The 21,184-nt window shown below is 38.1% G+C and overlaps 1 protein-coding gene across 2 annotated transcripts; it reads right to left on the bottom strand.

Annotated features, from left to right (window-relative positions):
* Nucleotides 1–12: 12 nt before the first annotated feature.
* Nucleotides 13–17,998, bottom strand: arntl2 (aryl hydrocarbon receptor nuclear translocator-like 2). Of its 2 annotated transcripts, XM_005943682.3 has the most exons (17): nt 17,702–17,998; nt 9,243–9,372; nt 9,095–9,148; nt 8,219–8,260; nt 7,899–8,056; nt 7,499–7,578; nt 6,993–7,085; nt 5,629–5,746; nt 5,408–5,557; nt 5,056–5,299; nt 4,530–4,636; nt 3,333–3,483; nt 3,155–3,225; nt 2,937–3,048; nt 2,718–2,808; nt 2,125–2,224; nt 13–2,002 (listed from the first exon to the last, which is right to left on the bottom strand). In XM_005943682.3, the coding sequence occupies exons 1-17, from the start codon at nt 17,757–17,759 to the stop codon at nt 1,845–1,847; spliced, it is 1,917 nt and encodes a 638-aa protein (XP_005943744.1). In that variant the 5' UTR covers nt 17,760–17,998; the 3' UTR covers nt 13–1,844. The 2 variants fall into 2 exon arrangements, with proteins under 2 accessions (XP_005943744.1, XP_005943745.1); XM_005943683.3 differs by lacking the exon at nt 6,993–7,085.
* Between the last annotated feature and the right edge of the window lie 3,186 nt (nt 17,999–21,184).

Genomic DNA, 21,184 nt, shown 5'->3' with positions numbered 1-21,184 from the left:
GTAATCACTAAATGTTTAGACATAGAGGATTTATTTTTAAGTAACTTATAACAGGGGATGTATATACTCAAGTTGTTAAATTTCTTATAAAAACAAAGAACAAAAAAAAAACAAAAACAAAAAAACAGCCAAATGCAATAACTTTACTTTAATGGACCTATAAAGTAAATTTCTACATTATCTGGTCTCACCAGGATCTCAAGCCGACACCCTTTAATTTAGCATACGACAACACTTTGGTAACTCCATAACTAAGAGCCACTCATGGCCACGCTCAGCAGTGGATCACTAACAAATAGATCATCAAATCATGGCTATCAGAGGTTTCATTACTTTAGTAAAAAGCTAGAATGTGCAACTGAAAGCATGGCCAATCCTAAACTCTACATGAGGTAAATGGCAATGGGATCCATACTGCTCCGTGGACCATTCAAGTTCTCACAAATGTCACACCACAGCTCTGCAAATGTTCTACACTCAGGAGTCATGCACGTGGCTATTACACAAGAGGAAATAAAGGGGAGGGGGGAAAAAAAGTTTGGAATGACACTTCTGCATAGCACAATCCCTTAACAAACATATCCATTTCAACCCTGTGTGCCACATAACAAGCACATAAACATGTTCTCAGACTGTCAGTGCATAAAAAGAAGAAACGATAGAAGGTATGGCTTACCTGCACGACTATAGAGACAACAATAAGAACAAAGATTCAGAGGTGAACAAGTACTGATACTACTTGTACAGTATGCAGGGAAGTGTGTAAAATCTTAAAAGTTGATAACTCCCTGACTCGCATCAGTCTCAAACACGTACTGAGAAGATGTGAAATGGGTTCGCTCTTCAGCCATCACTACCAACCCTTAATATCAGCACTTCTAAAGTGCCGTTCTGATTTGCATGAAGTTGTACTGTAGTGCTCATAAATGACCAGCCATCAAAACTGGCAGCTCATCAACTAAAATTTTTTAAAGGTGGAACTAGTAAATTCTGAGGCTTTTTATGCAACCTATCCCTTTAAGACACATGTGGCCTGAAGACATGGTGTTTGATATCATATCGACCCCACATATAAACAGCGACATATGTTAGCATACAAGAGAAGAGGTTACTACACCGTTTGTGAGAAAAATGTTCAGATACTGACAAGAGAAAATCTCAGAGCGCCACGTCTTTAGGTGACTCTCAAAGAGAGTAGAGGTTATGGAAGTGTGGTCTGCCGCGGTAAGCTTTAAACCCACGGTTTTGGATCCTGAGGGAAGGGTTGCAAAGCTTGGCCAGTTTTTTAGGGTGTCCTCTTGCATTTTAGTCAAGCATACAGTACCTAATGAAATTACAACTTTAAAAATAAAAGAAAAAAGAAATCAATTCAGTGCAATTGTTTTTTGCGTCACCACTCCCAACCTTTGTTTAAATGTAGGTGGAGAGAAATAGAAGCAAGGATCCAGAGCCATCATGATGTACATCATATCACTCTTCTGTGCGTTCACGGCTTCTTCAACCTTTCTGAGGCTGACGGCAGATTTAAGAAAGCAGGGAGGAGAGGAACAGGGTTTCAAGGTGAGTGGGCGGGCAGCTGCAACGTTTAAGAGGCACATCCTCTTTCTGAAGAGGGAAAGCAGGTGTCCCTTAACGTCGCCGATTCTGCTCCTGTTTGAGCAGCCACCCAAAAACTAGACAGCTTATGTGGAGAAGAGTAACTAATATATTAAATTTTAACAAAACAAAAAAAAAAAAAAAAACAGAATGCTGCTCCTTTGAGTAAGCTTCAAGCAGTTTCTGCCATCATCAAAATGAGGATCCGGGTGTTTTCCAGCGTGCCGTTTCACACTGTAATGCAGATTCTATAAGGACCAGTGCATCTCTTCAAAGTCCACAGCTTCTCCCAAGTTTGTGTCCGTCTCCAAAAGGCTCCAGATCACTGCCATAGCTGCTTCATCACTGCTGAGGCTATTCAGGCCTGGTCCAACCACGCTCTCCAAATCCAACTGGGAATTTTCTCCTGGGGTAAGGTGGAGTGAAAACAAAAAGGAAAAGTTACCAGGTTGCAATAGGGAAGAAATAAATACAGCAAGTGACTCAGTTTATTATAACAAAGTTTATAGACACAATGAGTGGAAGTACCCATAAGAGTCTCTCCTCCTGAGAATGCAGCACCTTGAGGCTCACTCTCCGAGCTGGACTTTCCTGGTATTTCCATGTCTGATGTTTCTCCATTTGGGACCTGAAGACCAAAAGGGAGCACACTATAACCCTCACATCACATCTTAGACATAGTTCAGCTTCTAAAAATGTTTTATGTGAGCCAGAATAGAATAGAATAATCCTTTAATTGTCCCACAAAGGGAAATCTGGGTGTAACGGCAGCAAGAAAGACACATATACAAACAAACAGTACACAAGACACAGAACTGAAACATACACAGTTTTTACATATTTACATCAAGGACAATGGTTACCAAAAACAGAGTACTGTACCGTTATTAAATTAAATAAAATTAAATACAGATAAGAGGCAAACCCTGGTTATAGTGTGAATCGGTTGATAAAATAGTGCAAGTTACAGCGCTGATGTAAACATCTATGTTTGTTGGGAGCAGTTTTGATTGTACAGTCTGACAGCTGCAGGGAAGAAGGACCTGTGGAAATGCTCCTTCATGCATCAAGAATGCATGAAGTTGATTGGATTGATTGGATAAACAGCCGGCATGACTCACGCTGTTGCTGATTTGATTGTGAATTTGTGGGGACTTGTCCTGTGGCAGACTGAAGGGACTGACGTTACCACTGGAAGGTGATGAGTTCGTCCTAAAGGAAACCCACACAGAACAACTTAAAACAGCAGTATCCTTCATCTACAACAACACCAAGTAACCAGAGCATAGATGCCGATGCTGGACTTGTGTGTTTTTAAAGTAATTATATCCAGTACATACCTGTTGAAATCCAGCAGCTCATTGGCAATCTGGGTCCCTATGCTTCCGGCATATATCATAGTCCCAGGTGTGCTGGAAATGCCCGGTATAATAGGAGGGGACTTTTTACAGTCTGACAGGGAAAAAATAAGACAGAGCAGAAGAGTTAAATAAGTGAAAGGGGGGGGGAAGGCCCCCTACAGCCAAATAATGTGTTGATAGAATAATTTTATAAAGACCTTCAGAAGCCTTGGGATTGCTCGACTGTTCAGATTTATTTCCTGACCGACCTGCCCGACTGGGATCATATCTGGTCACAGGATGAGCAAAGAGAAAAATTCAAACTAACACACATATATACAGACGCACTCACAGATACGTAAGCAAATGTACAAATCCACTGAACCATATACTCACGAGATGACTGTGTTAGTTGACACTATATATTCTAGTTCTTTGGTCCACGGATTTACAAAACTAAACCACTGACTTTGCAGAGTGACAAAAGAGCCGTATTTTGTTTTGAATTTGTAGCAGTTTGTCTCTATTTTTTCTTTACTCCGCAGCACTGCGGAAGAAAAACAACAAGAGGACAAGTCAGAGAAACACTAGAAAACAGAATCTTTAGATAACGCTGTAACCTAAAAGTACATCAGTGATCACAAAATACAGACATTTAACACTAGAACCGCCAACAGGGACATATTGATCCCCTTGCTTTTAAAATCATATAACTTAAACCAGTGGTGTCCAAAATCAGGCCTCAAGGGCCAGTGTCCTGCAGGTTTCAGATGTGTCCTTGATCCATCACAGCTCATTTAAAATGGCTAAATTACCTCTTCAACATGTCTTGAACTTCTCCAGAGGCCTGGTAATGAACAAATCATCTGATTCAGGTGTGTAGACCCAGGGTGAGATCTAGAACCTGCAGGGCACCGGCCCTCGAGGCCTAAAGTTGGTCAAGCCTGACTTATACTAAAACCATCAGCTCATTTCATGGCTTTTTGTAAAATGGATTTATATATAGTTACATAAAGGATTGACGCGTTCTGCATCAATGGAATGTAATACTGGGGTACAACAGGCCGGAGTGAACACATGGACAACAGAGTAAAAACTAGAGTAGAAATTCAGAGCAGAGCTGCCATGTAAAATGGGTTTCATGCTTGAGGAGATGAAGCGCTGCAGCCTGAGGTGGAGCAGTGTGGATGGTGTGCTAAACTGTCAGTTTTACTTTTACAGTAATTAATTTAATATAATATGTTTGACCCCCCACCCCTCCCCCCATAACCATGAATTGGATAAGTGGAGGATGGATGAATGGATGAATGGAGATATACTACTTAGTATTTGTTTGTTAATTAATTGTAATAATTTTGATTTAAAATCATTTGTAAATTTAAAAAACTTAAAATTTTACTGCAGTTTCTGCAGGATGGAGTTAAAAATAAAACAAACAAACAAACACCCATATTCCTGGCAGTTCTGTGTTAATTAGGTATTTATCTGACCTATATTAAACCTAAGAATGAAACCATTTGTTAAACATGGAAATGGCTTTAAACATATCCAAAATAGAGAAAAAAAAACCCCATACATAAATAAAAACTGCACCTTTTCGATGTCTGTCTGCTAAATGGGGTAAGTCATCTTGATGGAAGTATTCGTAGCACGATGTCCCGAGCAATTCTTGGGGAAGATAACCTAGAATGGTCGTCGCTCTGTCAAAGAAAATTGAAATATAATTAAGAGAGATCCAAATACATCCTATTACATCAACTAAGATTTCCTTTAAAATGGAAAAATTCATACAACATAAACATTTCAGACAGAGCAAGAACAGAAACATTTTTAATCTGTTAACTGAATGTTTTACCTACCACTTTTCTTATGTTGCTATAGATACACAAGCTAGTTGTTGATGAGCACTATTATTTATGACATGAACTACAAATGAGGAAAGAAAAAACCAATAAGCTAACCAATTAGCTTTATAACAAATGCTAACCAGTTGTACATTAATAATGTGCGCTGGACTCTCTGGGACTTTTAAACATTAGGCCAGATTGAAAATCAATAGTTATTTTAAAAGTAAAAATCACCACAACTGCCACACTTTGACAATAAACCCCAGTTTTACCTTTGATCAACAAAGGTGAACTTGCCATCCATGGCATAGCGCGTGATGAACTCTGTGGGTTTAACTCGGACTTCTCCATTAACCTGGGGAGATGAGTGGTTGTGGACGCGTCCCACCGCCACTAGACAGCTGAAGTGGGAGCTTTCCTGCTTGTCCACTTCACCCTCCCCTTCTGCTCCCAGCTGACTGGTCGGCCAGCTGCGCATGTAGCCTGTACAGTGGACTGTGCAGTACTTCTGCGACTCTAAAAGCAGATGCAGACACAAATCAAAAGCAGAACACAATTAACATACTCATTAAAAAGCTTTTTTTGAATTTAGACCTAATAAAACCTGCTGTGTAACATCTCCACCTTTCTTTTTGGAGACATTTCCCTGGGATTCCTTCTCTTCCACTTTGATAGAAATTTTGTTATACTTCATGCGACAGAAGAATGAACGACGAGCACCCGAACACAACCGTGCTGCACCGATTGGAAGGTCAGCCTGAACCTGCAGACCGGCTAAAGACACGAGAGAAACGTTAACCGTAATCTCTTACACACAAAAACAGAGACAAGAATATTTGCTTTACTTTTAGCATCTATTAGCCGTTCACGAGGATATAATTCAGAAGCGGACAGCTGCTCCTTCACTTTTCCCATGTCCTTTGGGTGTATGTAATCAAACAGGCTCTGCCCAATCAGCTCCGCCTAGAGGAAAACAAACAGCTCATCAAACTGACCTAAGCAAGGCTCCTATGGCGTATATAAAAAAAAAAGACCTAAGGCAATTACTCCTTATGATGAAACCCCCCCCCAAAAAAGCCAAAACACTGATGGTTAACTGTGACCCTTGGAGCACACCAGACACTGTGTGGAGCACAGATGGCTTAAATGACAGCTTAGGACTATAGTGTTATTTTGATCATTATTTTATAGTCTATCAACAAGCACACGAATACACTCAAAAGCCACTTTGTTAAGTACAGCTGTTCAATTGGTCATTAAAAACTCATCAGCTAATCAATCAGCAGCAACTTGATGCATTTAGGTGGTCAAGAAAGCAAGCTGAAGTTCAAACTGAGCATCACAATGGAAGAAAGGGTGATTTAAGAAACTGAATGTTGGAAGGTTGTTGGTGCCAGATGGGCTCACCAGAAACTGCCATTTCTATGGTTTACAAAGCTATGGTCCGAAAGAGAGAAAATATCCAGTGCTCTGAGGAGTCTATTTCTCCTGCAACATTTGGATGGTAGGATTAGAAACTGGCATAAACAACGTGAAAACATGGATCCATCCTGCCTTGTGTCAACAGTTGAGGCTGCAGCTGGTGCTGTAATGGTGTGAGGGACATTTTCTTGGATACATGAGAACACTGTGTCACAAATCTCAAATCATGACAATAATTTCACTCAGTGGCCTCAACAATCACCAGATCTCAATCCAATAAGAGCACCACTGGGATGTGGTCCAACAGGGGATTGGCATCATGGATATGCAGCCAGTAAAGCTGCAAAAACTGTGTGATTATGTTGTATCAATATGGATCAAAACCTCTGAGGAATGTTTCCAGCACCTTGTTGAATCAGTGCCATATAGAATTAAGTCAGTTGTAAATGCACAAAGAGATCCATCCGATGTACTAGCATGGTGTACCCAATGAAGTGGCTGGTGAGTGTATGGCATCTTTCCAGTAATCACTTGTCCTGCAACAGACTATTGTGCACTAACTATTAGGACCAACATAACGATAGATTTAGATGACATTTCCATTTCTATTGAGTACTACAATACATAACAAATGCTGTGCACTCAAACATCTCACTACAGAGTCACCTGATGGTTGTGGATTCAAATCTATTTACATTAGTTACAAGATAACAAAAGCCATCTGGTGTGTCCCAGGTTTTCATAACAAAAGACACTGCAGAAACAGTAACAAATGTAAAAGTTTTACCCGGCTATAATTTAATATCTTCGTGACAGACTCTGAGACAAAAACTATTTTCCCACGATCACAGCCCACTACAAACAGGAACCCATCTGCAGCCTGCACGATAAGGAAACAAAGGGGAGAAAAGGGGAGCCAAAGTGATGAAATGTTCTAGAAAAAAATAGCAAGAGTTTGTTATTTAAAAAAATATTTTTTTACAGTAGTAATGTAGTTTATTGGCAACATTTTAACTACTTTGTTACACTGATGTGTGTCTGCAAAAACAGAAACTTTGAGCCATGTTCAGACTTTTCTTTATAATAAAATTACATGAATTAAAAAAAAAAAAAAAAAAGATGAAAAGCTTGGCATTGTTATTTGAAAAAATAACAAAATAATAATCTGCAGCATATGTGGACTCTACAGAGTGTTGTTCTGCTTTTTAAGGAAAGGTTAAAACATCTCCAAAGGGACTTGCAGGTTACACTTCATACCAGAGAAACCGTTAGATTTGTCACTTCTGCATTTACCTTGAGAACAAGGTGTTTGAGCTCCTCATCAGGAAGGAATGACGGTTTATAGTTGGCTTCAGAAAAAGAACTTGCTGAACCTGAAAATATACAGATATTACACAAAGTTACACAAATAAAAAATAATGATAATTAAAAAGAATACCGACGACTGCCAGTTCTGCTCAGCTTCCTAGTCGATGCACCTATGGTATGAATTTGAAAATCCTTGACAACATCCTTCTTCAGTTATTGTGTTGACAATCCCCCATCAGCCTTTCACAGCTCAGGGATATAAGTAACACTCCAGCACAATGCCAATAATCTAAATAACTGGCAGTTACCACCAGTAACAACAGAGTCAGAGTAGATTAATTGAACAAATTAAAAAAAAAACAAAAAAAAAACATTGAGTTGGTACCTTTGAGAGACTTGAGGTGCTGTACTGCCATTCGAAGCACAGTGAGTTTGTCCAGCTTACGAGACATGGGGTTACAGGTGGGGATCATGGCTGAGAGCTTGTCAATCAGATTGTTCATTTTGTCCCGTCTCCTCTTCTCAATTTGGCTATGTGGCTCCCTGCAGACACATGAATTCAGAAATAATGCCACAAAAATAGAAACACCTTTTCTGCTTTGCCTTTACAGACTTGCAGTATATTGCAAAACTTGCTGGCCTTTTAAGATTCCCATGATCTTGTAACATTTCTGGTAAAGTTTTATCAGTTAAGTCACACTCTACCTGAAGCATTTAACTTTGACATGTTGGTCCTCTCCATCTGACCTGCAAGTAAAACAAATCTGAAATGGTTTAATGCTGATTAAAAGCATACAAAAAAGGTATAAAGAGGTGTTAGCACCTGAAGAAAATCCTTTAGGACTTCAGAAAATTTCTTCTCAACAAATTCCATGAAAAGCAATACACCAGCAAGTAACATACTAAGGCCTCAGTTACACAGGCTTAGAAACCAGCCAGTGACCCCCAGGCAACCTCTGATCACTAGCAGATTGCTGCAGAGTATTTCCTAACCAGGTGGCGAGTGGCTGCTTGAGTCTGTTGGTCAGTGAAGAGTGAAAACAGTTGCAAAGAAGATAGCAACTACTTTGTTAACTGCAAATGCTCACTACCCAACCACCCATCTGTACTGAAACTTTGAAGGCAAACTATCTCCATTTCCAGTTTGGATTTTCACACTTTCAGTACCGTATTGAGTAATGAGTAGTCAGCAAGTGTTTGCAGACAAGTCAGCGTCTTCCATGCAAAGTCCTGGTGACTGCAGCAATTTGCAAGCGATCAAAGCAATCACAAGGAGGTCCTTGGTACAGAATGGTATACCTCTTTGAGACCAATTTCTTCTAGCGACAGCCAACCACTTGCCATCCAGCTGGGGAATACACACTTTTCCCAAAGCGACCTGTGGTTACCAGAGGTCACTGACCAGGGCTCATCAACACAATTTCATAGCGACTGCCAACAAATGCTCACAACTAGTTGGGGAATGCTAATTTTCTAGGCTTGAAACTGAGGTTTAAATACTACCATCTCTAAAAAGTAGGTCTAAAGCTTCATGTAGCATTCCTCTGCATCACATTGTGTCATTTATCAGTTAAACTGTACCTGTTTTGGTCATCTTCCATATCTACATCAGGGACTGAAACACATTTTGAATCCCTAGAAAGAAAAACAGCGGTGCCTGTATTAACAACAAATATTAGTGTGGGTCTTAAGATTTAGATTTTCCTGAAGCAAGCAGTCCCATACGTACTGGTTGTCCACGCTGCCCTTGCGCTTTCGGGTTAACTCCACGCTCAGGGACATACCAGCAGCTGAGGGTGGGGTCATCAGGCTGGGCAGAGACACAGAAGTACTTTGTTCTTCCTCAACCAGCACATCATCTGAAATGCAACACACGGAGAAGTGTACCTGGTCATAAAACATGAGGAATTGATAGAATTTTCAAATACAATATAAGAGACCATGCACTACTGCAACAGATTGCTCCACCTGTTTATGCTGAGCTAATATATAATAAAGATGCCAAATATATGCATATGCAATGGCGCTGGCACGGCTGGCAGCCTTAACTCAATTTCCCTCGGGATGAATAAAGTATGATCAATCAATCAATACTACCTTCTGGCTTTAAAAACAATTTTAAATACTTGATACAGAAGTTACACATACAGATACATTGTGTGATTTAATAGGGACGTAATAACTGGTTCTCAAACTGTCAGGTGGGCCCAGTGCTATGGAAGTGGGTTAGTGGACAACCAGGGGCAAAATATAAAGGCAGTTTAAAAGAATGTGTGAATGAATGATACATTACTATTGAATACAATGCAAATAACAATTCTATGTCATGTCGTAACTGAAGGGTGCACTTAGCCAGGTGCCCCCACAACAATGGACAACACCACAGAAAAAGGGTTGTTCAAGTGTAGCTGCTCTAACTTGACTTGTGGTAATCTTTGTTATCTCGAACATAAGAAGTTGCATTTTTATTGGAGAGGATTTATTTTTAGAGCCACTTTTATCAAGCCAAAAGCTCGTGTTTTAGACTATGCAAAACACTCAATTGCAGCCATTTTCCCTGCTACTGATGGCTTTAAATGATGCCAGTAAAAGCAGATATTCAAAAAAATAAAAGAGCCAGACCCACCTGCTGTTCAAAAGTTACATTTACAAGAGGCAGAGAATCAGCAGAAGGTTGTCTTTAAAGTAGAATAATGGAGCTAAAAAAACTAGCTTCACATGGTCACTGCATCAAATGTCTGAGAATAATTTTGAACTGTGAATCATGCAAAGCTATTCTAGTGAAGTGCAGGAATACAAATACAGAGCTGGAAATTAACACAAGCACCTTGAACATTAGCCCAAAATAACAAAAATGAAGCTTTAAAAAAAAAAAAGCCTCACAGTTTTCAAATTACTGGATCCTATTGGTAAGGTCATCTCCCTAAAGGTGAAGTGGGTTTCCAATAATATTTGCCGGTGAACCTTCAGATGTTAATGAGTCCAGCTCATTATGTTCCTACAGCTCAAAGACTTGGCCATTAACCAGCCTTCAGAGAGAAAACAGCATGCTGTTAATGCCTGATCATAGCTCCCACAGGGATGTATTTGAACTGAGGCCAACGTGTGCTAACAGAGACTTATAATGCACAAACTGCTTCAGTAGAGCTGTTCAGACACCACTAACTAATAGCTCTACATCTCTACACTGTATAATCTATTGTGGTATAACATGAGCTGCCATGACTGATGTACACATGGCCTCAGAGGCACTCAAGTTTGTACGCGTGTGAGAAATTGATACAATGGCAAGAAATAGCCAAAATGTGGCTGATATCCATGGCACCTAGTTTTAACAGTTTCACACTGTCTGTGACCCAAAGAGTTGTTAACAGATTGACTGAAGCTTAACTTTTAATCCCGCTCTCCTCATCAGATTCTGTTGGATTACAGAGAAGGCGAGTACTTGAATGGACATCAGGCCATACAAGCATCCCCCTGTCAACTCCCACAATCCCTCTCTTAAGGTCACGTGCCCATTAATTTGCTCATTCACTCAACACCTGAATGAGCATCTGCTGCACCCAACTCACCCCACACCCTGTGCTCACACAATGGCAACAACATGAGAAATGACTTGTTTCTCATTAACTTTAAGTTATACTTTCAACAATGTTGCAACAGCTGCCACTGAACATTAAATGGTGAGTGTTTTCATTTATAGAACAACAACAAAAACAGAGAAATGGGAACAGATGTGCAAGAGTGGAACATAAAGGCAAACAGTCTGATCAAAATAGGTTATAGGATACTCTGTTCCACCCTGCTCACACATACACCCCGGGCCTGCCCAGTAAGTTTGCATTCTTCAGTCATTACCAGCTCAATAGCTTAAATGATAAGGCCCAACTTCTGATCAAACATTTATAAGGCACGCAGTTAACTGCATGATGACTGTGCAAAGGAAAGCATAGATATACATGTTCCATAGAGAAGAAACTTATAAAACAATAAGGTGATATTTATTTCAATATAGGATTATTGGATTTTGCTTTATTTGCCCAGCAGATAAAGTTTAGTTAGTAAACTGTGGCATTTTGAGCTACTCCCAATAACAGCACAGAAACTGTGAATCATACCCGAGTAACAACTTGAGATGTGTCCCTGTTTGTATCGTTTTTACAGACTAGAGATGGCACGATACCACTTTTTTATGTCCGATACCGATATCATAAATTTGGATATCTGCCGATACCGATATGAATCCGATATAGTGTGTTTGTTAAACAATAAAACTGTTTTTTTAATATCTTGTTGCATTTTGTATAAGTTCATACTCAAGTTAAAAAACCCAAAAAAACCCCAAAAAACCCCCACTGAAGCTATTCTGTTATACCTGTATGTTAAATACACTGCACCCAAAATATTTCATAGTTCAGCAATACTGATCAATCTAATAAACTTAAACCTACTCAATCCTTCCTATTCTGGTATTTTAGAGTACTTAGAAATATTAAGCAACCCAACTAATAGGGTTGCAAACTCCCAGCAAAAAAACAATAGGGAACTCCCCACCTCATGATGCTTAATCGACGTAATCAACTTTAATACAGAAATAAATTATTTTTCAAGATTAATTAAATAGATTCAACATCTTTCTTCAACAGAATTGCAGACTGCACAGATGGTACCTTCCCAAAGGAAAAAGTACTATAGCTCTAGAAAGTAATATTAAATAAATTCTAACAACAGCTTATCAAGCTTAAATGTGCTGCTGTTGTTCAGCCGCCGGTTTCCTCTTTCTGGTGCAAAGTGGGCCAAAAACAAAGAAGAGAGACGGACTCGCGACAGAAAAGCAGATCAGCTGATCATTGATCAGTTTCACGATTGAAGTAGCAACAGGAGAGAGAAGAGGCAGTCACTCCATATATTGGTTGTTAAGCTTAACGCTGGAAGGCTTTACAAACATTCAGAGATGAACTTACACTCTTGATTTACTTCTCTCTGGGATCACTTCCTCGGAGATGAAATGCTGGTTTGGTAGCGAGGCTACAAATACACACAGCCACTCTATCACGTGACCACACTGCTCCGAGGTGCTACGGTTATGAGCCGAGTTACAGCATGTTGCAAGTTTTGTGAGGTGCTTTTTTGATATTTAATGGATCGGATTACATTTTTTATTTCTATCCGATATCTGATCCAGTAATTTACGTCAGTATCGGACCGATACCGATACGTAATATCGGATCGGTCCATCTCTAATACAGACCCTGGCGACCTTATAGGATTAAATAAAAGCACCAGTCAAACAGACCTAGAGAGTGGTTGTCAGAAGCCTCCAGGGACCACTGTCAACTAGTCGGTGAATACACACTTCCCTACCAACCACTAACTCGATCACATCCAACATGGTGGACAATTCTTGATGCAGAAGCTGATCTCCAATATTTGATTATTTTTAATAGAAAATATTGTATGGAATTTAACATTTTCTTTTACATGTTGGTTTAATGGGTTGTCCCAAAAGACAGGAGCAGACGTAATGGCATTGTTAAAAGCTGCACCAAGATTGGTGAGTCCAGACCTGATTTTAATTCTGAAGAAACACATTGTTAAGAAAGTAAATGATATGAGCATGTTTTCTTCAGCCAATTTATTTTACTGTTCTCAGGTCAGCGCTATATTGCACTTAATAAAAAATAAATTGCTACTCATATTCCTTCATGCCTTCTTTTATTAAGATGCTAAATGCAGACTAGTAAACGTTCTTATTTACACTTGCTTATATGCAATGCTGTGATAAAAGTATTTTCCCTATTCTTAATTTTTGTTTTTGCATATATGCCACAAACTAATTTAATGCTACATAAAAATACCCAGAGTCAAAATGCAGTTTTTAAATGATGATTTTACTTATTAAAATGGAAAAAGAGTTATCCAAACTTACCTCGCCCTGTGTAAATTGCTCCCTAAACCAAAAAACTGGTTGTGCCACCTTTGGCAGCAATAACTGCATTCAAACGACTGTGATGACTGACAATGAGACGTTTGACAATCAGGAATTTTGGGCCATTCTTTCTTGCAGAACCGTTTTAATTCAGCCAGATTGTTCATGCTAGGAAAATCCTCCACACTGTTTAAAGACATGCCAAAGCATGACACGACTACTCCAAAACCTTCACTTTGCTTGTTTGAGCGATTAAGAGGCGGACTGGCAGGTTTGTTTCTGTTCACTGTCTCACCCAGCCCCTTTTTTATTGCTGAATTGTGAACGCTGACCTTAACTGAGATGAGTGAGTTATGCAGTTCTTTAGGTGCTACTCTGGATGAGTTGTCGATTTGCTCTTGGGAGTAATTTTCGTAGGCCAGTCACTTCTGGAACGGTTCACCAATGTTCCAAATTACAAAATGAATAAACTGTTGTTGGACTCCCAAAGTCTTGCAAAACTGCTTGATGTCAGTAACTTTGCATCTCAGACATTTCTTTAGATTCCGGCATGATTTGTTGCTTTTGAGATCTTTTAGCCTACTTCACTTTGTTAGACAGGTTCTGTTCAAGGTTCTGTTCTGTTTTTTGACTTTTCTACTATGTTGAATATTAAAAATGCAATCAGCCTAAGAAATCAGGAAGTAGGCACACACTTTTTCACAGCACTTTATAAGTCCTAATGTTTCATGTTTCATGTTAGACTGGCTATAGTTGAGGCGGTAGACCAGGTCTACTAATTGGAAGGCTAGTAGCTAGATCCCTGCATAACAAAGTATCCTTGGGCAAGATACTGAACTGCAAGTGGCTCTCCAGTGCATTCACCAGAGTGTGTAGAAATGTTTCACTTATAAAGAAAAACCATAGAAATAAAGTGCTTGTATGAAAGATTGTGAATTGGTGAATGAGTCCTGTTGTGTAAAGTGCTTTGAGTGCTCAAGCTGAGTAAAAAGTGCTATATAAGAACTAGTCCATTTACATTTATAAGATTACTTTGAAGGTGTTCTTCTAATTAGACTGCCAAACAGAATTACAATTGCATGGCAGGATACTGTAAACGGACAAAGCTTCAGTCAGGAGAACAACTGAGATAACACAAGTCTGCAACTAAAAAACTGCATACGATTTTTTTGATTGTGTCTTATAGATTTTTACTCACTGAAACCAAGAAAAATATTTTAAAAACTGCATCTTGTCAGGTTTTCTTGCAAAACTTACATTTTTAGTTGAATTAAGCATACAATTTCCCTTTTTAAACTGAAAAAAAAAAAACACGTTTTCAACCCCCCCCCACCCAAAAAAAGAACAACAGCAAACAAACAAAAAACTGTACATGATGGGGGGAAATGGAGATCATTTTTGCAGACCTGTGTAATCCATCCACAATACTAGGTTAGTCATTAATATACTGCTGCATGGGCTGGGCAGTAGTTACATCGTAAGGTTTTAAAAACTGAGCTTTAAAACGTGCTTATAGTGGCAATAAAAACCAAGAGAGGTTGGCAATGATCACTGACTTTTTTTTTTTTGGGGGGGGGGGAGACGACACACACCTTGCTCAGATTAAATATAGCAAGGTACAAAGCATTAAAACATGTTTAAAATAAATGCAGATTATTAAGGTTCTATGACATCCCATTCCATTCAGTGCTCAACTGAACTGTTAAATGTAAAAATATATACAATTGTGGGATTTGTATACGCACTATAGATTATGGCACTCACAGTGACCTAGGTAATGTTGATATAAAGCTTTATCAGCATTGGTCCACTTGTCCAGAAGAAGATGATAGGTAACATACACACACACGCACACACACACAAAGCTACAATCATTATAGTATGATAATGAGTGTCAAATATTTGCAAAAGGCGCATGTAAATAAATGTAACTGCTGCGTTTCAGGCCACCTTTTGCAAAGTATTTACAGTAAAAAAACAAAAACAAAAAACACATTGGCTCAATATTATTTTGTATATGTATTACTACAACCTGAACACCAGTACAGTTTACATCCTAAAAGTTGTCTCAAATTGAGCAGTGTGAACAAAAATTTAACCTAGGCCAGTAGCAACAAGTTCAGTTTGAGCTCACTCACTCTTGCTGGATAAGGGCCCCATGGGCAGTTTTCAATTTGATATTATGCCTTTACTGGACAGTTAACTGTTTATATTGTGCATGTGATGGATTCAAAATGGCAGTAGTTATGTGGCAAGCAATACTCAGTTACTGGGAGCTTTCAATACAGCAGAGCAGAGTAGGCTATTATCTCTTTTATTACTCACACACTTTCTACCACTATATAATCAATAGCTTTAGTTTCAGAGTATGAATCTTTGAATATGAGACCCTCACTTAATGGAAAATGAATTTGAAAGAGTGTTATTTATAGTAAAAAGGTGTCCAATTCTTAAATCATCTCGAGCACCCTTTTCTTTTATGGTTCCAGCTGCTTTACTAACTACTCATTTCCTATATACTATTCCTTACTTTACCATAACATTAAAGATTGTGTGTTTAAGTGTATTCTTTAATGCAAGATTTTTATCCCAATGAAACATATTTCAGGGAATATAACAATAAGCAACAGCTGAAGGTGATCATGCTATTTGACCTTGATTACGCTCACATGACATGTTGCACATACATATATACACACATGTATGTACATACATACATATACACATGTATGTATGTAAGTATATATATATACACACACATGTATGTAAGTACATATATATACACACACATGTATGTAAGTACATATATATATATATATATATATAGTATATATATATATATATATATATATAAACTTATATACATATATATATATATGTAGTGATATATATAGTATATATTACTTAACATACACTAGACATGTATGATAGATTAATATATATATATATATATATATATATATATATACTTAATATATAAATATATATATATATATATATATATATATATATAATACACACATGTAAACAGAATTATATATATGACATATGTGTGTATATATATATATATATATATACACACATGTATGTACATATATATGTATATATATATATGTATAATATACTATGTATATATAAATATATATATATAAAATATATATATATATATTAATAGTATACTTTATATAATACAATATATTAATGTATGTATGTGTAATATATATATATATATATTATATATATATATATACACAAATATACATAATTATATACATATTTATATATAAATTTATATACATGTGTGTATATATATATATATATATATATATATAAATATATATGTACATACATGTGTGTATATATATATATATATATACACACACACACACAAACACACATGTATGTACATTCATACATGACTTCAGTTCTTATTATCGGAATTTATAAACTACCATTTGCGAATGATATTCTTTACAAATGTTGGCTTTGACTCACCGAAATTACACTATATACAGTTATGTTTATTTTTATGGGCACTGGTCTTTAGTTTGTACTAAAATCAACTAACTGAAGGGTTCCGAGTATATTTTACACTGTGTAAAGAGACCGCGGAGCTTTAAAATGAACTTACAGAAATGTCTGCTTCATCCAAGCTAATGTAAGACAAATGGCCGAGCTGAGTCAACGGATAGAGGCACCGACCTTAGTTGGGCCTAAATAGCAGCAAGCACTGACGCTGATTAAACACCACTTTCATCAGAAAACAGAACATAAGCGTCAGAAATATCGGCAAGAACGATCTGTCCTTGGCTATGACAGCACCTCCTCTAACAGACTCATCTTAGCCGAGTGTGTAGCCCCGGCCTCGCCTCGGTGCCGCTGCTAAGCTAACATTTACGTGGTTTAATCTTTCAAGTTAGCATTAACAGGCATTAAAACACACAATTTACATATAAAAACCCTTATCCTTAACTGATAAACACGCAAGGCGGATATTTAGCGCAATTCGCAGAGTGGTATCGCTTAACAGCGTCGTGTTGTCTTACATAAATGGCATAGCGTTAGAGGGCGAGCTTGGTCTACTGATCTACTGACCTAGTTTTTGGAATAGCGCAAAGTTACAGTCAACGAGCAACAAAAGAACTGCCGGAAAAACATCGCTTCTCTTTTCTATTTGCCCTAAATGTCAGTGCCGCGAAGACATTTGAATTTCACCCCTATTATTCAAAGTGATAATAGCTTTAACATGTTTGAATTACCTGCCGGTTCGCCTACCGCTCTGTCACCGCCGGTAGCCGTTGCATTCCTGGCCGACATGGCTGGAGCCGGAGCCGGTACGCTGGGGCCCGGGACTCCAATGCATGGATGAAGCAGTCGACTCCTACCAGATAGTGTTTGTTAGTGAAGACGCTGCGAGAGGGGGGCACAAAACGAGCAAAAATATTCTAAAACCCGCTTGTTTATCGCTAATGAAGATTTAAAAGCAGAGGGAGGGCATCGAAACGTGCACAAAGGTACTAGAGCGAAGTGCAATTAGGACATAGTAGGGAAACACGGAAGACAGAGCACAGTCTCCTCCTACCGGTTCACAACCAGAATCACCGCTGTAGCTTCACCGACCTCCCGTCAAAATGGCTGATTGGTTATCCCAATAACCATATAATAATACAATAATAATAAAAATAATAATTAAAAGCACTTATTTATCCTGACAAATCCTGGGACAGTTAATTAGTTAAAATTCCAAGTTTAAGGGAGGGGGTTCGGAAAAGAAATCTTAATAGCAAATGAGCATAAAGAAAAGCTTATTAATAAAGTGTCTGATAGAGCCCCCAAAAGAGATCAAAAGTCTCAAAGCAGCCGTGCATGCCTGTCAGAGTGACACAGAAAAACAAAAGGAAAAAGTTTTTGAGACAATACTCGAGGATCCTAACAATATCAAAATCTCAAACTTTTCTCAAAGTTGGTTTTAAAGTATGTTTAGTTACCTAATTTAACGAGATAATGAGATTCAGCCATTACCCCGATAGTTCCTCTTATTTATAATACTTCATATTTATTATTACAATAATTATTATTATTGCATTCAAAGTGCTTTAAACAACATGCCACATTTACCCATTCACACAAGCACTTTCTTCTATGCTTTAAGTGCTTTCTATCTTTCTATCTAGGCATTCACACTCATATGGGTGCATCAGAGATAAATGTGGGGTTTGTATCTTGCACAAGGATACCTGGCATGCAGACTGGGATAGCCAGGGACCAACCTTCTGATTAGTGAGTGACCTGCTCTACCTCCTGCGCCACATCCACCACATCCTTTCCTTTGTCTTTACATTAGTTCATAAAACAATTAACAAATAAAATAAAATATAACATACTTGGATCAATTGATCAATACTCTTGTTATTTATTGGACCCATTCTGGCTGTAAACATAGACCTAAGACTTTATTACTCCCACATCAGGGAAATTCACTTGTTACATCAGCACATGGGACAGGAAAAGAAAGTGAATTAGAGATAAACATTGGGGAAAAAAGGGAAAAAATAGTGTATAAATCGTCCAAAATACTATACTGTGTACAAATGATTACATAGATTTTTTTTTTATGTGTCCATAAATTGCAGTGGGAGCAATGATGCATAAAGCAGTGGTTTTACAGAAAGGCAAGCAGAGACAGTTTCCGCATCCCCAATTAATTATACAAAAAAAACATTTTCCTCCACAATTTACATTAATATAGATTGGAGCAGATTATGAAACTAACCAGAGAAAACTACAGAGTATGACATTGTTTTTGGCAAAGTTACACACCGATTTAATTAATTTTAGTGACCTCTGGGTATCATTGCTGCCAATGTGAATTATTATTTTACAGAAATTATGTTTATCCTTAGCCAGCAGTTTTACATTTCCCTCTATGTCACCTGCACTGGCCTCTGAAGACATTTCAATATGGTTGCTGGTGTCTCTAGCTTCACATTTGTCAAAACATTTAAAATCCATAAAAACAAGATTGAGGTAGAAGCTTGCTTATTATTCTTTGAAATGATGATGACATGGCAAAAGATTTCCAAGCATACTGACAGGTGATCCAGGTGTGGAGGAGTCATCAGTAAATGAGATGTCACTTCTAGGCTCAGGTGTTTCCAACAATGGCTGTATCATCGAACTTTAGGTGGACTTATACATACATGGTCCAGTGTAAAGAGTGTAAAGAGGAAGGAAGAGAGCACCATCACCTGAGGACCCCCCGTGCTACATACCACCACTTCAGACACACAATTCGGAAGCCTCACATACTGTGGTCGCTTGATGATGTATAGTCAATTGCTCATGCAGTAACATCAACATCAACTCCTGCTCCTTCCAGCTTGTCCCTCAGCAGTGCCAGCTGAATTTTGCTGAAGAAATTGAAAAAGTCAAAAAATACCACCTTTACAGTGCGTCCAGGATTCTGGAATCCGTACAGGAGGTAAATGAATGCATCATCCTTCCTAATTTCAGGACAGTAAGTGAACTGCAGGAGGTCCAGCTGCATGCCTGCAAGAGGTCAGATGTGACAAATGGAATTTAATCATCAGCCACTGACAAGTAGTTTGTTTCTGACAAGTAATGGACTTGTCAGATTTACAACTTTGGACTAAAATCAGTTGCAAGCTTCCAGGAATCTGCGATGTTTTTCAGTGTTGCAGGGACAGGACTAAAAAGTTTTTTTCCCTTTTATGTGAACATAAGCATATTGGGATGTAAATTCAGCAATCCCTGAAGAAAATTACGTATAACATTGATCTCACATTCAACTCATCAGTGTAAACATATACGTTACTTTTGTCTCACGTCAGTTCCCCATTCTGGCCACTAGGTGGCAGGAATTACTTGTTTAGAAATGAAGAATAGCCTTCATATTCAGAAATGTCTTTCTTACTTCCAAGATGAATCTACAGTATCCAGTTTAATCTGAGAGTTTAGATATTTTTACAGATATTATGTTTGGACTATTCTGTTGTAGTCACCCCATCTATTATGCATATCTTATTTCTTTATTATTATTATTTCTTTAGATTGAGTTGTAACAAAAAAATGTAGTGAGACTAATAAAGATTATTATATCATCAATCAACCTAAAATTGCATCATAAAATGTTAATAAAAACATAAGAAATCTGAAACTAGGAGCTGCAACATTTCTAGTAAAAGGAACATTATTTGTTGAAAGAATTTCACTGGGGGCTGAGCTCTTACTCTGTGTATGCAGTAAATAAATGGCACGAGTGCCAGAATTACCCTGTTCAGTCACTTTTCAAGAGCTATGACAGACTCTCTGGGTTCAGGCCAACACCCACCAGTCTGCTGTTTAAATTTTAAAATCTCAATGTATTTGTTTTTAAAATGCTGCATATTTAATGACGGGCAAAGAAGAAAATTCACTCTCACACAGTAAGTATTTCACAGAAATGCCCATTAGTGTCCAATGGGTTAGAATGGTACTGTTGCTGGCACCAGCCTTGTTGCAGCAGTTCTTATTTCCTTTCCTTTCCTACTAAATTTAGGTACAAAACCGGCAGAGAACAGGATATAAAACCTGATCCTCGATGGCTCTGTCTTAGGTTTCAGCTGCTCCCACTTTACACCACACACGTCCAGTTACTCCTGTCTCTCCTCAGTGCAACATGTCAAGCTCATTCATATTTAATAGTTTGTCCACTGGCCTACTATCAGATGAACCCAAGTAGC

Source organism: Haplochromis burtoni, unplaced genomic scaffold, assembly GCF_018398535.1.
Source record: "Haplochromis burtoni strain Fernald_Lab_line unplaced genomic scaffold, NCSU_Asbu1 Contig_375, whole genome shotgun sequence".
Taxonomy (NCBI): Eukaryota; Metazoa; Chordata; class Actinopteri; order Cichliformes; family Cichlidae; genus Haplochromis; species Haplochromis burtoni.
This window is presented reverse-complemented; position numbering and strand designations above follow the sequence as displayed.

Coding starts and splice junctions, on each gene's coding strand:
- arntl2 (XM_005943682.3), bottom strand. CDS start 17,759: ATGTCGGCCAGGAATGCAACGGCTACCGGCGGTGACAGAGCGGTAGGC. Junction 5,558..5,628: donor ACGGCTAATAGATGCTAAAA/GTAAAGCAAATA, acceptor TCGTGTCTTTAG/CCGGTCTGCAGGTTCAGGCT. Junction 4,637..5,055: donor TTCACCTTTGTTGATCAAAG/GTAAAACTGGGG, acceptor TTTCTTTGACAG/AGCGACGACCATTCTAGGTT.